The sequence below is a fragment of the Neodiprion lecontei genome, chromosome 2 (genome assembly GCF_021901455.1).
Source record: "Neodiprion lecontei isolate iyNeoLeco1 chromosome 2, iyNeoLeco1.1, whole genome shotgun sequence".
Taxonomy (NCBI): Eukaryota; Metazoa; Arthropoda; class Insecta; order Hymenoptera; family Diprionidae; genus Neodiprion; species Neodiprion lecontei.
In genome coordinates, this window is record NC_060261.1 from 1,215,273 (window position 1) to 1,228,955 (window position 13,683).

General features: G+C 40.7%; 3 protein-coding genes across 3 annotated transcripts; 1 reads left to right on the plus strand and 2 right to left on the minus strand.

Moving 5' to 3' along the window:
- Positions 1-674: 674 nt before the first annotated feature.
- LOC107222567 lies at positions 675-2,405 on the plus strand. Its single transcript, XM_046731788.1, has 2 exons — positions 675-951; positions 1,135-2,405. The coding sequence occupies exons 1-2, from the start codon at positions 833-835 to the stop codon at positions 2,402-2,404; spliced, it is 1,389 nt and encodes a 462-aa protein (XP_046587744.1). The 5' UTR covers positions 675-832; the 3' UTR covers position 2,405.
- Positions 2,406-5,963: 3,558 nt separating this feature from the next.
- LOC107222598 (brachyurin) lies at positions 5,964-7,492 on the minus strand. The gene is made up of 6 exons (XM_015662026.2): positions 7,397-7,492; positions 7,148-7,223; positions 6,714-7,061; positions 6,525-6,623; positions 6,306-6,445; positions 5,964-6,221 (listed from the first exon to the last, which is right to left on the minus strand). Exons 1-6 carry the CDS (start codon positions 7,439-7,441, stop codon positions 6,042-6,044), a joined length of 888 nt encoding a protein of 295 aa, XP_015517512.2. The 5' UTR covers positions 7,442-7,492; the 3' UTR covers positions 5,964-6,041.
- Positions 7,493-8,781: 1,289 nt separating this feature from the next.
- On the minus strand, positions 8,782-13,641 carry LOC107222566. The gene is made up of 12 exons (XM_015661984.2): positions 13,576-13,641; positions 13,375-13,453; positions 12,583-12,930; positions 12,392-12,490; positions 11,640-11,779; positions 11,335-11,514; positions 10,347-10,436; positions 10,099-10,174; positions 9,673-10,020; positions 9,348-9,446; positions 9,121-9,260; positions 8,782-9,049 (listed from the first exon to the last, which is right to left on the minus strand). The coding sequence occupies exons 1-12, from the start codon at positions 13,624-13,626 to the stop codon at positions 8,867-8,869; spliced, it is 1,833 nt and encodes a 610-aa protein (XP_015517470.2). The 5' UTR covers positions 13,627-13,641; the 3' UTR covers positions 8,782-8,866.
- Positions 13,642-13,683: the final 42 nt, after the last annotated feature.

Sequence of the window (13,683 nt, forward strand, 5' to 3'; positions counted from 1 at the left end):
GAGTTTATCATTATATTATTTATAACGTGATGTGAGATTATACAAGTTACGTATATATGTAAATATTTATACATATTATTACATTAGTGATTTATATTTTGCAAAATATTTTATTAGACTTTTATCGTAGTAATCAATATAAGAATTGAGCATTCCTAATTGTCGTTGGCGGAGATTTAAAGGCATGTCGATAATGACGTTAGATACGGGAAAGACTTTATTCCATGCATGTAAATGTAAACTATAATTACATTCCATCAACTAATTTTCATAATCAGAAGTTGGAATTTTTCAATCGCAGTATTGGCATGAGATCCAGTGGTTAGTGTTTCGGTGAAAGAAACTTGTACCGTTATACCGCATCTTGAAAACTGATTTTCATACTGATTTCTGGTGTGTAATATTATTATACTGTACATATACATAATGTCGATGTACTCTCTCACATACTACGTCTAAAAGCTGGGAGAGAATCGTGTCGTTGTAAACGCATGTAAATGTAGGATAATGAATTTTTAAATCTTGTAATAAAATATTTTCCATTTTAGAAACCAGTGAAATACAATTTCCTATCATAATTGCCCGAGTTAATTCCTCTTCTGTCGCACATTGTATAGTGCAAAAACGATCTTGTGGCGATGTGGCTGCTTCGAAAATAGTAGGCAATGCTAGCAATAATCTTCGTTCGATTTTTTTAGGGGAAAAAGTTAATAAGACGAATCTCAGTGTTATCATGTCGTTGTCCGACAGGATAGATGTGGAGTCACATTTTATCCGGAGAAGATCACTGCAGTAAAATGAGTCGTCCATTCGGCTTCCGATCAAGGATTAGATGACATCCCCAAAGCGACGTCAGGCAGGATCCAATGGCCGTACCATCTGCCACTTGAATTTTCTCGAGACACCCCTTACCGACGGTAGGCTGATTGACGAATTGGAGAGACTTCGTAGGTACTGCTTCGCCGAGTCTGCCGATGCTGATCGTACAAAAAATCATTACGAAAAAGGATTGAGAAAACTACGGATGATAATTCGTAGAATACCCCCTGAGGAAATAGAGTCGCAAAATCCGAGGGAGCTTGTGCATTGTTCAATTAAGTTACTGATACACTTTCAAAATGTTCTTTATCACAGAGAATCGCTCTGCAACTGGAACGAACGTCGGCAGTATCGAATGGCGAGGAATTCCTACCTAGATCTGTTGAGCCTGTTTATGAAGAAGAATGAATCCGAAGTCGTTCGAGCCGTGATCAGTGTAATGAACGAAGAGAACCTCTTCGAGTATCCCGATTTGTCTTTGGACTTGATAACTGCTCCGGTCAGTCTTGGAATATCCGGATCAACGGTGGTGAACGAGCTCTGGAACGAAGTTGAAGAGCCAACAACGCCGATCGAGATCGCGCGTTCGATAGTTTGCACGCTCTACGAGTTTATGAACACTTACGACTGGCCTGAAACCGTCTCAACTGTCGTTGCCCTGGAAAGACTGCTCGGCATTTATCGTGCCAGTATTGGCGAAGGCGCTAACACCTCACCCTACAAGCAGTTCAAAAAAGGGCTGAAGGTCTGCGTCCAACGGACCCTGGAGCATCTTTCAAATGATCACATCCTCGTCGTGATTCGACACATGTGTTTCTGGTCCGTGGATCAAACGGTGAGCGACGAGGACGTCTTAGACTTTGGAAGCAGCTTGGAATACGCGGCCTACAAACACGCGACGAAACTGTTCGAAGACACCCTGACTCCGGATGTATTCTCGCTCCTGACACGGATGATCGCCTCCTCCAGCCGTCTGGTCAGCCTGCTGGGTAACAGAGTAATGCAGTACCTCATCGACAGGGGTGGAAACAGAACGCGCCTCGAAACGCCACAGATATTTTTCGAGGACACGGAGTACGAGCTGAACGTAAGCCCGTACCATCGAGAAGACAAGATTTTCCTGAAGAACAACCGCGCCGAACTTCACGAATGCTTGATCAGGGGAATACTAAACCATTGCTCGGCTCGGCTCAATCTTGAAATGTCCTACTGTACCATTTGCCTCGTCGCAATTGAAGTGCCTTGTGGCTTCACGGCTGCGGCGCTCGTTTGTCTGGCCATGAATCTTCAAGATCTAACTACGGAGCGCGACGACCTGAGGCGGGAAGTTACCTTCCACGTCCACGCCTGCGTCGTGGCCATACTATCCCTACTTTGCTGGATTCACGGTGCGAAGGTGTTCTACCAGTACGTCAACAAGATAGTGATGGAAAGGGCCCGATGGGCCCCACATTTGAATCCACCCATACAGTCTCACTACTCTTTCGCCACCCATCACGTGCTCTGGGACAAACCGGAACTGTTCTTCGTTGACTGGGAGGCCCGATACGGTTTGTGGAAGTGTTTCCGTTTGTTGGAAAGCTGATGGTAGTATTCAATTTTGGACTGTAGTTACGTTAAAAAAAAACCACAATTCATTTTACCAGCTGGAATGTACACTTTCGTCAAATTGAAAGATGCGATGAAGCTATAAATCTCTCCGGACATGATTATAGCTACAAACATTGTATTTCTGCATCGGGGCACACGTGTTAACGGTTTTACAGTCGGCAGGAAAACTATAAGTTTTAAATCTGTGATTCCCTGATATGACATGCTCAGTGGATAGCATCTGGCTTTGCCGAAGCACCTGTCCAATACCTAATTTCTTAGTTGTAGATTTAACCAAATTATCAAATTAGAAATCTCACTGTTTCAATTACTGCCACTGAGTGATTAAGCGCACATGTCAATAAGAAGAGAATGATTTATTTGATACCGTATCATCGAAGGCTTGAATATCAGTCATCAGTCTGGCATTGTATAATTTTTTATAATTTACGTCTGGACTTTTGATAATTACTCTTGAATTCCGCTGCGCATCTGCTCGAATAGGTTTCACAAAATAATCAATAACCTAATAACAAACCGAGCGAGAGAATGAATGCGCTAGCAATGGAACCCCGTCATTCATGCGTGTTTCCCATGCAACTTGTTTGGCACGCGTCATTACACTTGTTATCTCCGCCTACAGGAAAAATTGTTAGGTTGCTAGGTGTTTTTATGATTGTCAATCGAGTCTCGTACGAGCGATAGTGCAAAGCGACCTTCTTTGCGTTCGTTGGTTCGTTTCAACGAGCCTGTACGGTTCTTGAGAGTACGGGAAAAAGTTGGAACATCTTTATTATCCAGTTAAAATTCTTAATGGATTATCGGTGTCGCGGATGATTCTTAAAATCATAAAACACTTGTACCGAATAGTCGAATTTCTCAGTCATTTCTCACGTTGAATTATCATAGTAAAATATGTCCGCAAAATTTAGCGCTCGTAATTCATTCGCCGCATCGCCATTGAGAAGCAACACGTTCATTGTTCGTTCAAACGTAGTGAATAAGCCATCGTCAAAACGTAGTACCGGTTTGAAAAAGTTCGGTGAAAAAATAGTGGACGAGAAGAAAATTGAATCAATAATCAACCGCGAAAACAAAGACGAATTTGCAACGAGTGAGTTGAATCTGACTCTTGTCGGTTCGCCGGCACCCCGGTCCCAGATTCGTGCCACAGTCTCGTCCGCGAGCACCACTGTTAAGTCTAAAGTTAAACACTCCTACAACTCGAAATCTCGAGAGCAAAACGCACACGAGATCTGCATGGAAAAGTTGTACCAGTTTGCTGACAACCCAACAAAATTCGTACACACCGAAAGCCGTGAAGATTCTCACCTAAAACTGGATCTCGAATTTTCTGACCACTCTGACGAATCTGAGAATGTTTACGATTCCCACAACATTGCTTTCGGCAAAAATGGAGAGTATCGTATACCCGAATACGACCATATTCGATTTCTCCAATTCAGCGTCGGCGATGCTCAAGATTCCGGCGAAATTCAGGATCGAGATACTTCAGCGTCCATTAAATCTGACAACTCAATAACAGCGAGAAATAATTCAAGCACCAACAAAGTTCGCAACGACAAACTTATTAGAGAGAATCCTCCCACATCGAGGACTTCGAATGGTAGTCAAACCTCAACGTCCCAACGGTCAGACGGTAGCCTTGATTCGTCAGAGGGAGTGGCACAAGTCGAAGACCTCAATCCATGGATTTCGAAGATGGGCCATACGCTGCAGAACTGGACGAAGAGTGGCTCCGTTCTGGATGTCGGACAGAATTTTCCCCTAGGTTCGGCAATCAATTACAAGAACAACATAAATCCTGAAGTAGAAAAGTTCATGCTGAACACCGAGCTAGTACCGTTGCATGAAAACTACACCACCGTGAGTTTGCAACAGCAGCTCGATCCTATTTTTCGACAAAACTCTGCCCAGGTTCTTCAGCGCGAATCGCTCCAAGTGTCTATCGACAATTCGTCCCGAACATCCCCGGAGACCAGTAGAACCACCTTGAGCCAAGCCTCGTCCAGCGATGGTACTTGGCACGGACACAGCCTGAACAGTCCCTATTTCGCTTCTAAAGAAAGCAATTCATGGACCGATACCAAGAGTAACGTCGACCGTGAGGCCTCGATCAATAAAGTAGTCGTAGGCAATTACGAGGAGACGGATGAATACCTAACGATCATCAAAAACGAGCACGATTCAACGTTTACATCTGAGACTGGTGGAGTTGGCGGGTATATTTTCATTACTGATCAAATCGTGGACCCGGAATTGCACAGTCAAAGCAGTTCGCAGAGCCTTTCTGGTCATTCTCATAGTGTTGAAAAACCTGCGAAGTCTTCTACATGTTCGTCAACCACGAAGTCCGAGGATGATTCTGTTACCAAGATGAATCGATCAGATGATGACGCAAAGGATATTTCCAGTGGGAATGCGAGCACATCGGATTATTGTATTGGAAAGCTTTTCTCTCGATCACCTTCTTCTTCTTCTTCTTCTTCCTCTTCCTTTTCTTCCTCGGTTTTTCCATCGAGCAAAGACGAACAGCCTGTGAACATTGAAAGGAATTTGCCTACACGTGCTTCGTTGGATATTGAAACAGAGCTCAAAGGTGAAGAAAACGACGTCGGCATGGACAAGTGTAAAATATCCGGATCACAGAAAGCAATGATAGTTACGGAAAAACGGAACACTGACCTTATCTACATGACTCGGGCGGAGGTGAATTTGGCTATTGATTATACAAACAAATTGTCTGAAATATTTAAACGGGCATTGGAAAGATCTGCTAGCAAAGATCAAGGACAGGATGCGAAAGAAACGATTGTCAACCCAACATCTTCCGGGGTTGCGGGGTTTAGCAATACTCCCAAATTGATTTATAGATGCTTGGGATCTCCACATTTTTGCACAAGCTATCTCTCCTCTTGATTAAACGCCGCAAAAATTGTTTTTCCTCAGAATGAAGTCCAGTCAACTTAACTTAAATAATTATATGCAGGTAAACGCTGAGAAATAAAAATTTTGTACTTTATATACAACACCCGTGTTCAGTGTAATTACTATCCTATTAGACATACTATGTCATGATCATCATTTCATTGAACTCTCACTTTTCCAGAACTTCTCATTGTTGATTTATCATCGCTCAAATCAGAAGTGCGTCTGAGATAATGAACACAGTCAAAATATAGAAAAGATTATCTACCTTTGAATCTAAGATCGTTATAGCCAAATATTGTCGCTAGATATTGTTGGTAAACTGATTGTGAGTAAATCTTGCACATGTTCATCGTTAACTTAATTCCATTAGGATTATGTCAGAAATTTGATGGGTTGATTGCACTCGGCAAGAATCTAAAAATTCGACGATGACCATCAGATATTTCTTTCGGTTCCTCAAATCTTCTTAAAATTTTTTATTTATTTAGGCAGGATTAAGAAAGGTAATGCCGTCTTGCAATTACGGTATTAAAAATCTGGAGTATACATTTTGTACATGGATCAAGGGATTTGCTTGGTCAGATTTAAAGTCCATTCGAAGATTACCAGTGGGATAAATTTTTATTCAAGATTAAGTCATCCCGCGTTCTTTCGGTGAAGGAGTGCATGATTTTTAGCAATCAATCTCTGATAGCAACAGAAGGAGCGTGTGTCTCAATCCAGTCCAAGTAATCGGTGACACGAACGTAGACACCGGGCCATCCAACAGCGCATCCCAGAGCTATTCCGAAGGAAACAACACCAACCTGGGTGATTTCACCATCGCTGTCAGTCACCACCAACGGGCCACCAGAGTCTCCCTGAAAAAAAAGCATCGATTTTGAACTCCATCTAGCCTGCACCGATGGATCGTCAGTCACCAGTCACCATAGTGTTACACTTACGTTGCACGATGAGCGGCCTCCTCTGCCAGACAAGCAGATCTGAGCGCTGGTAACGCTGAAGAAATAGTACCGGGTGCACACAAAGTTAGTGAGGATCGGGTTCTGGGTCCAGCGGAGAACAGGACTGATGCTGCTGGAAGCTGTAATCCACCATGAGAATTGCAGTTCGTCATAAAATGAATATGCGCGTTGAAAACATCAACAGTATTATATGCTTACAGTCGGAGTCCCTTCCCCATCCAGATACGATTCCAGTTTCGCTAGCGAAGGTTTGTCCAACCTGGGAGCGACTTGGCAGACGAATGGGCTGAATGCGCTCTGAAAGTTTACGGAACTCAATTGTCCATTAACTTTTCCGTGCAATCCAATTTTTGTATAAAATCGTGATTTAATCATAGAATATTGTACCAGTGAATTGAATGGGCGCGGGAAGGCGCAGCAAGGCAAGGTCGTTCCTGATGTTCCTGGTGTCCCAGTTCTCGTGGACAATGATTTCTGCAACTTGGAGTACCACCTGTGTCGGTTCGTCTTCGCGGATGTACTGAGCTCCCAGAATGACTTCTACCGATACGGCAACGTCGACGCAATGAGCTGCGGTTAGGATCCACTCGTAGTTCAGGATGGAACCGCCGCAGAATCCGGTCGAGCCCGCGGCATTCGTTGAGAACAGACCAACTTGATACGGGAACTGTCCAGGACTAGCTTCTTCTCCTCCAACGATACGAGATGGGTCTAGGTCTTTGACGTCCTTAAGACCTAGAAAATTACAGGGTCGATACGTTACTTGCAAGGGCCAATAGGACAGTTCATTTCATGGAATATTATCCAAGGGAGAAACTTACTCTCGGTCAAAGGACCTGCCAAGTCTTGTGGGAAGACTTCGATGGGGCTGATCTTGTTCCAGTCCACATCGATGGCCTATAAAATAAGGTATAAGAGAATTCTTTTCCGTTAACATGGGTGTAATTTCAACTATTTCAACGCAAGAGTTAGACAATGTTCTTCGATCTTGTTTATGCTATCCGATTCTTATTTCCAATGAGGATTAATTACACAAGAAAATCAGGTAACAATAACTTATAACGTGATACCTGGGCTACCGCCGCGACGAAACAAAGAGCCACAAGAACTTTCATTCTGTAGTTGGTTCTGAGAAGTGCAACGTTGAAGAATGGTGTGAACTTTTATACGCAGATTTTCAGAGATAAGAGCAAGAAATCATCTGATTGTCTGCCGCGAGTTAGATAAAACATGATGAATCTATACATTACATTGAACAGATAAAATCAGTAAGAAAAAATTGATCTAATCTGCATTACGTGCAAATATGTATGTAACGTGTCTAAATTGAATCACGTAAATGATCGTTGCTTCATTTCACGTTTTTCTTTTCATAAATATTGGATCGTATTTTTCTGTTATAGTTCCGAAATGTAATGTTATTTGCCGTTCACAGTTTGTTGGAATTTCGAAACTCGCGTTGACTTGTGGTTCTTTTTATCCTTTAGGTGGACATAATGACTCTTATTACCCCTAATGGAGTGACATAGACATTTTTACAGTTATAATCTCACCTTGAAACAGAATATTTTTTAGAATGCTTGAAAGTTTCATACAAATCTCGAATTTCACAAAAAAATAATTCCAATACTCTCGACAAGTTCTCCCTTATCACTGTGCGTTTAGACAATATTAATATTTCTTTGACTATTTTCTACGATGATTAATTCAGAATTGTTTATATTAAAAATCTAGCATATGCTACAATTACAGATGAATAATTAGAAACGGTAAAAAGAATAGAAATTGGAAACTGAAAAAAAAGAAATGGGAGTATATGTGCAGCTACAGAGATTACTTTCAGTGATATCCACAGTCAAGCTGATAGAACTTGAAAACGGAAATAAATATATAGACATAATTTTATGTATTCGGGCTGCCTAAAATTTCTAATTGATGATTGGTAATAATAGAAGTTCTGTTCAAAGACACTCATGCTTAAATGTCAAGCTTGACAATAATCTACGAATTGGATTCCTTCATTGATGTAAAAAAACGAAAAAAACTGTATGCTCATCAGGGTGTTCTTTATTCAGAGACAGTCCAATTCGTGTAGATTGCCTGGTATAATGATGTGATTTTTTTTTTACAGATAGTGGCACTAATGCCGACTAAAACCTCGCAGTTACAGATTTTTTGGAAAATTATTACTTACACAATAAAATATATACCGAAAAAAAAAGTTTTTCCCATGTTATTTCCCATAAGAAACTTCGATCACAATGCGGACTATCTTAGAGTTGAGGTAAAAATTTTTAAAAATTAGGCACTTGTTTTTGAATTATTTGAAGTTTTGATATGGGGGATGGGTTGGCAAAAATTCGACAACACCTTGAATAACGACCGCCCTAATGCTGATGCTCACTTATATACGCTTATAATATGTAAGCTTTCACGGTAAATGAGACACAGGCAATAAGTTTTGATTCATTTATTCCAATTATTACATCCGTGGTACATTTGACGTTATAACGGTGGAATGCGTAATATCAGTCATGCGATTAATTCCTGATAACGATATCTCCGCCAGTGTTGGTTTCGATCCAGTCCAAGAAATCGGTTAGACGTACGTAAACTCCGGGCCATCCAACAGCGCAACCAAGAGATATTCCGAAGGAAACAACACCAACCTGGGTTATTTCACCATCTGTGTCAGTGACGACCAACGGACCGCCAGAGTCTCCCTGAAACGAATAATGACACAATTCACGTATTACATACCTTTGTTCGAATACTCCTCATTGTTTATACTCACGTTGCATGAAGAGCGGCCTTCGCTACCAGACAGACAAATCTGGTCAGTGTTGACCAAGCTCCAGTACCACGAACGGCAAGCGGCGTATGTCAGGATGGGGTTTGAGGTCCAACGAAGAACGGAACTCACGCTGTTCGATGCTGTTGATCGTAGGGATTATCGATAATGCGGAAATACCCATCAAGTATACACTCTCGATGGTTAATAATGATTTCGAATATACTCACAGTCGGAATCGCGTCCCCAACCAGATACAGTTCCGGTCAGCCCAGCGAAGGTTTCGCTGACCTGGGAGCGACTTGGCAGACGAGTTGGCTGAACGAGGTCTAATAATTTTCAAAAAAAAAAAAAAATACATTACTCTTTACAGTGTTTATGCGGGGCTGCAAAAATAATAATCACGTCCGAGTGTTCACGATGAATGTCGTGGGAGTGAAATAGTTAATTTCAACGTACAATAAAAAGTTTACGAAAATATACGTGTTTTCTTTTTTCTTTGGGACATATTTTCACCTTAGTATTCAGTTTACAAATCGGTTAGAAATGGCTTACCGGAGTATTCAATGGCCTCGGCAAGCTTGATCAGAGCGAGGTCATTTCTGATGTTCGCAGCATCCCAACTCTCGTGAACAATGATATCGGTGGACGTGCGGCTGAACTGTCCATCTTCATCCTCATTGATGTTTTGGGCTGCGAAAACAACTTCCACGGACACCGCAACATCGACGCAATGAGCGGCAGTAAGAATCCAATTTTCATTGAGGATCGAACCACCGCAGAATCCGGTCGCACCCGCTGCATTGGTGGAAAGCACAGCAACTTGGTAAGGGAACTGTCCACGGGTGGCCACTTCGCCCCCTACGATACGGCTCGCGTCCAAGGGTGTCACATTCTTGAGTTCTGAAAAAATGTTAAAGTTGCGTATTAGACGTTGAGGGGAGGTGTAGGTAGAATTGGTGGATAATCGATGGTACCTACTTTTGATGAGAAAACCCTCGTAGTCTGGGGGGAATACTTCGATGGGGCTGACTTGGCTCCAGTCTATGTCGTAGGCCTTGAAAATACAGAATTCATTGCTGTTAACGTGAATTGGAATGGGCGTATGACGTCTACCAGAAGTGCCAATAACCGTGACTTGATTCTAGGCAGCTTGATTGTGAATCTGCTTACTTTCGATCTGATCTACGTACGGAAAGAACACTTATACATGATTCGAATAAATATACCTGAGCCACAGCTGCGACAAAGCAAAGCGCTACGAGGACCTTCATTGTGCAGTCACTTTTTCGTAGTAATACGTCAAAGAACGGCACGTACTTTTATACGAAAACTGTTGCCGATAAGAGGCCGGAAATCACCTATCTCATGGCACAGCCTCGATAACCTAATGAATGAAATATCGGATCTGGATAAAATCGGTTGGCAATATTAGAACGCAATCTGAATTTTTTTTTTCCCAATGATGTATATTTTTCGTACACAGTGTTCGATCTGTATCATCTTGTAATCAAAAAATCCAGTTTGTTAATCATTACTTCGTGGTTTTAAAGCTATCTACGCATTCACGTGTAGATATTTTTTATTTTTATCGTAAATAACAACGATATAATCGCAATATTTGGTTCAATTATAATAAAATAGAATTCTGCACGCCATGAAAATAGTGAAATAATAATGAACTTGATGAAATTATTCTGAGTTTTGAACTATTCAAAACTGCAAATATACGTGAAATCGTAGTTCAGTCAATCGAGATAGTAAAATGCTATGAAGATTTTAGAATCGGACTTATACTTGTGACGAAGAAAACTTACACGAATGTGTAACATATATGCACTTTGGAATCAAAGAAGATTAAATTAATTTTTGAATAATTTTTTTTATTCAATATTGGTTTTATTACATTTTTAATATTTATAATAAGACTTTATTTTTTAATATATGATTTAGTATATTTTATTCAGTACAATTGGGTTGAAATTAATTCTTCATGTGTATTTGTAACATTTTTATTTGACTAAATATCTTTAATCTTTACGGGACGAGTTTCATTTATTTTTTCTTAAATCTATTGTTATTGTATACGGAAATTCTTGTACATATATTAAATGAGGTAAAGGTAAAAATCAATTACATTTGAGCAATTCATTGCATTCTAATTTATCGCACTTGGCATCCCCTGATAACCACAACATGATTATCAGCAAGTGATTAATCTCTGATGAAGATTTCATTATCGGTGTGTTCCACGATCCAGTCTAAGTAGTCTGTAAGACGAACGTAAACACCAGGCCATCCAACAGAACATCCAAGCGCGATCCCGAAGGATACAGCACCGACTTGGGTCGCGATGCCATCGTCTTCAACAATCACCAAGGGACCTCCAGAGTCGCCCTGAAAATGAAATTTTATTAGTAAGAGAAGTTGCCATAGTACCATAACACCGGTGAAGCAATTCCAATTGGTATGGTTCGAAGGTAAATAAATAGATAGAAGTGATACTCATGTTTCGCACTTACGTTGCACGAAGAGCGGCCTCCCTCACCAGACAAGCATATTTGAGCGCTGTTGATTTGGAAAAAGTAATATATGCTGCACGCAAGATTTGTGGTGATGGGATTCTGCGTCCAGCGAAGAACGGGACTGACGCTGTTGGACGCTGCAACAAATCGTTACGATTGCAGGTAATTAAGGGGTTATACCTACCCAGGATTTTTCAAAAATTGATTTTTTTTTTTAATTCTTAATTACATTTTCGTATTGTACATACATTCAAGTATGTGCACAGAAAATTTCATATCGATGCGACAAATATTCTCGAAGTTACACGCACATTTGCAAAGACGCCCCGGAGCGTTTGAAAGTGCTTTTGTAACTTTGAACGCTTTTTCATCAAAAACGGCTCAACCGATCAGTCTCAAATTTTTACACAAGCTTTATGAATATATTTTTCAGTCCTTGATCGGAGATTTTTGCTCGCCGGTAGATATTTTCCATTTTATAAACAAATTGAAGCGAAAATTTTAATGGAAAACCGAAATGTTTTTTTTTTTTTTTTGAGTAGCTGTCGTTTTGGTAAAACTTAATATTTTGCTTATTCCTTCGATCAAAGACCAGATAATACCTTATATCAACAAAATCTTTTTTGATTTTTCATTTGTCAATTTTTTTCGGGGTCGGTCCTGACTAGGTATAACCCCTTGAAACCTAAAGTAAAAGTAATAAATGTTATTAGACGGTATAAGATACGTATTTTGAGTATAATGCTCACAATCGGAATCCCTTCCCCAACCGGATACGATCCCCGTTTCACCAGCGAATGTTTGCCCAACCTGTGACCGACTTGGCAGACGAATTGGTTGGACACGGTCTAAAAATTTTCAAAAGTAATCATTAATTAAATGCTCCTAAATTTTAAGGTATCCGCATTCACGAATTAGAGTAACAATGACATCAGTTTACCGGAGTATTCGATAGGAAAAGCGAGCCGAAGCACTGCCAAGTCATTTCTAATGGTCGCTGTGTCCCAATTCTCGTGAACGACGATTTTTTGGGCTGGAACTCTGTATTGTCCTTCTTCGGGTTCATTGATGTTGTGAGCAGCGACAATAACTTCTACGGATACCGCAACATCGACGCAATGAGCAGCGGTTAGTACCCAATTTTCATTTAGGATCGAACCACCGCAGAATCCGGTCGAACCCGCGGCATTGGTGGAAAGAAGGCCAATTTGATACGGGAATTGTCCAGGCGTAGCTTCTTCTCCTCCAACGATACGCGTCGGATTTACGCGCTCTGCATCCTCGAGTACTTGACAGTTTGAAAATTATAATATATTAGATTGCTATAATCACGGTCTTTTCCAGAGGGAGTCTAATACCCGATGTAAGCATAATTTGCGACAAACTGCACAGGTCTGCAACCAAGAAACTGCACAGGCACAAGAAGAAAATGTTTCGTAGGCGAAAAGAATGAGCACGGAATGTTAAATAAATTTTGTAAAGAAATTGTTTGTTTAATTTTGTAAGAAATATTGTTTGGTTCATTGTAATGCAATGGTGGTGTTTTTCATTATTGTTATGCTTTTTTTATGCAAACACCTTGTATTTTGCAAGAATACTGTAGGCGATGGGGGGAAATGAAAGTAATTTTTGGATTCAGCCCCCTCGAAAACTTTATACTTGCCAAAAACATCCCATGCTGTTGAAATAAAATTTATTTTGCAGACCTGTACTATGTTTCGGAGTAACTTACTCTTGGCCCAACGATCTAAGTTGTAGTCTTTCGGAAAGACTTCGATGGGACTGACGGTATGCCAATCCACTTTAGTCACCTTAAAATACCGAAAGTTTCTTAGATTGTTATAATGATGTTTGGACGTTTAATTTAAATCGAGAAAGTTTAGATTGCACGCAAGTGCTGGCAAAGATCGAAAATTCAAACTGCGAAAAATACCTGACAATGAGCCGCAGCCGCCACCAAGCAAAGTACGATGAAAATCCTCATCTTGGCACTATTCGAAATCACGTAAGTTGTCATTGTTTATATACAGATTTAGTACAA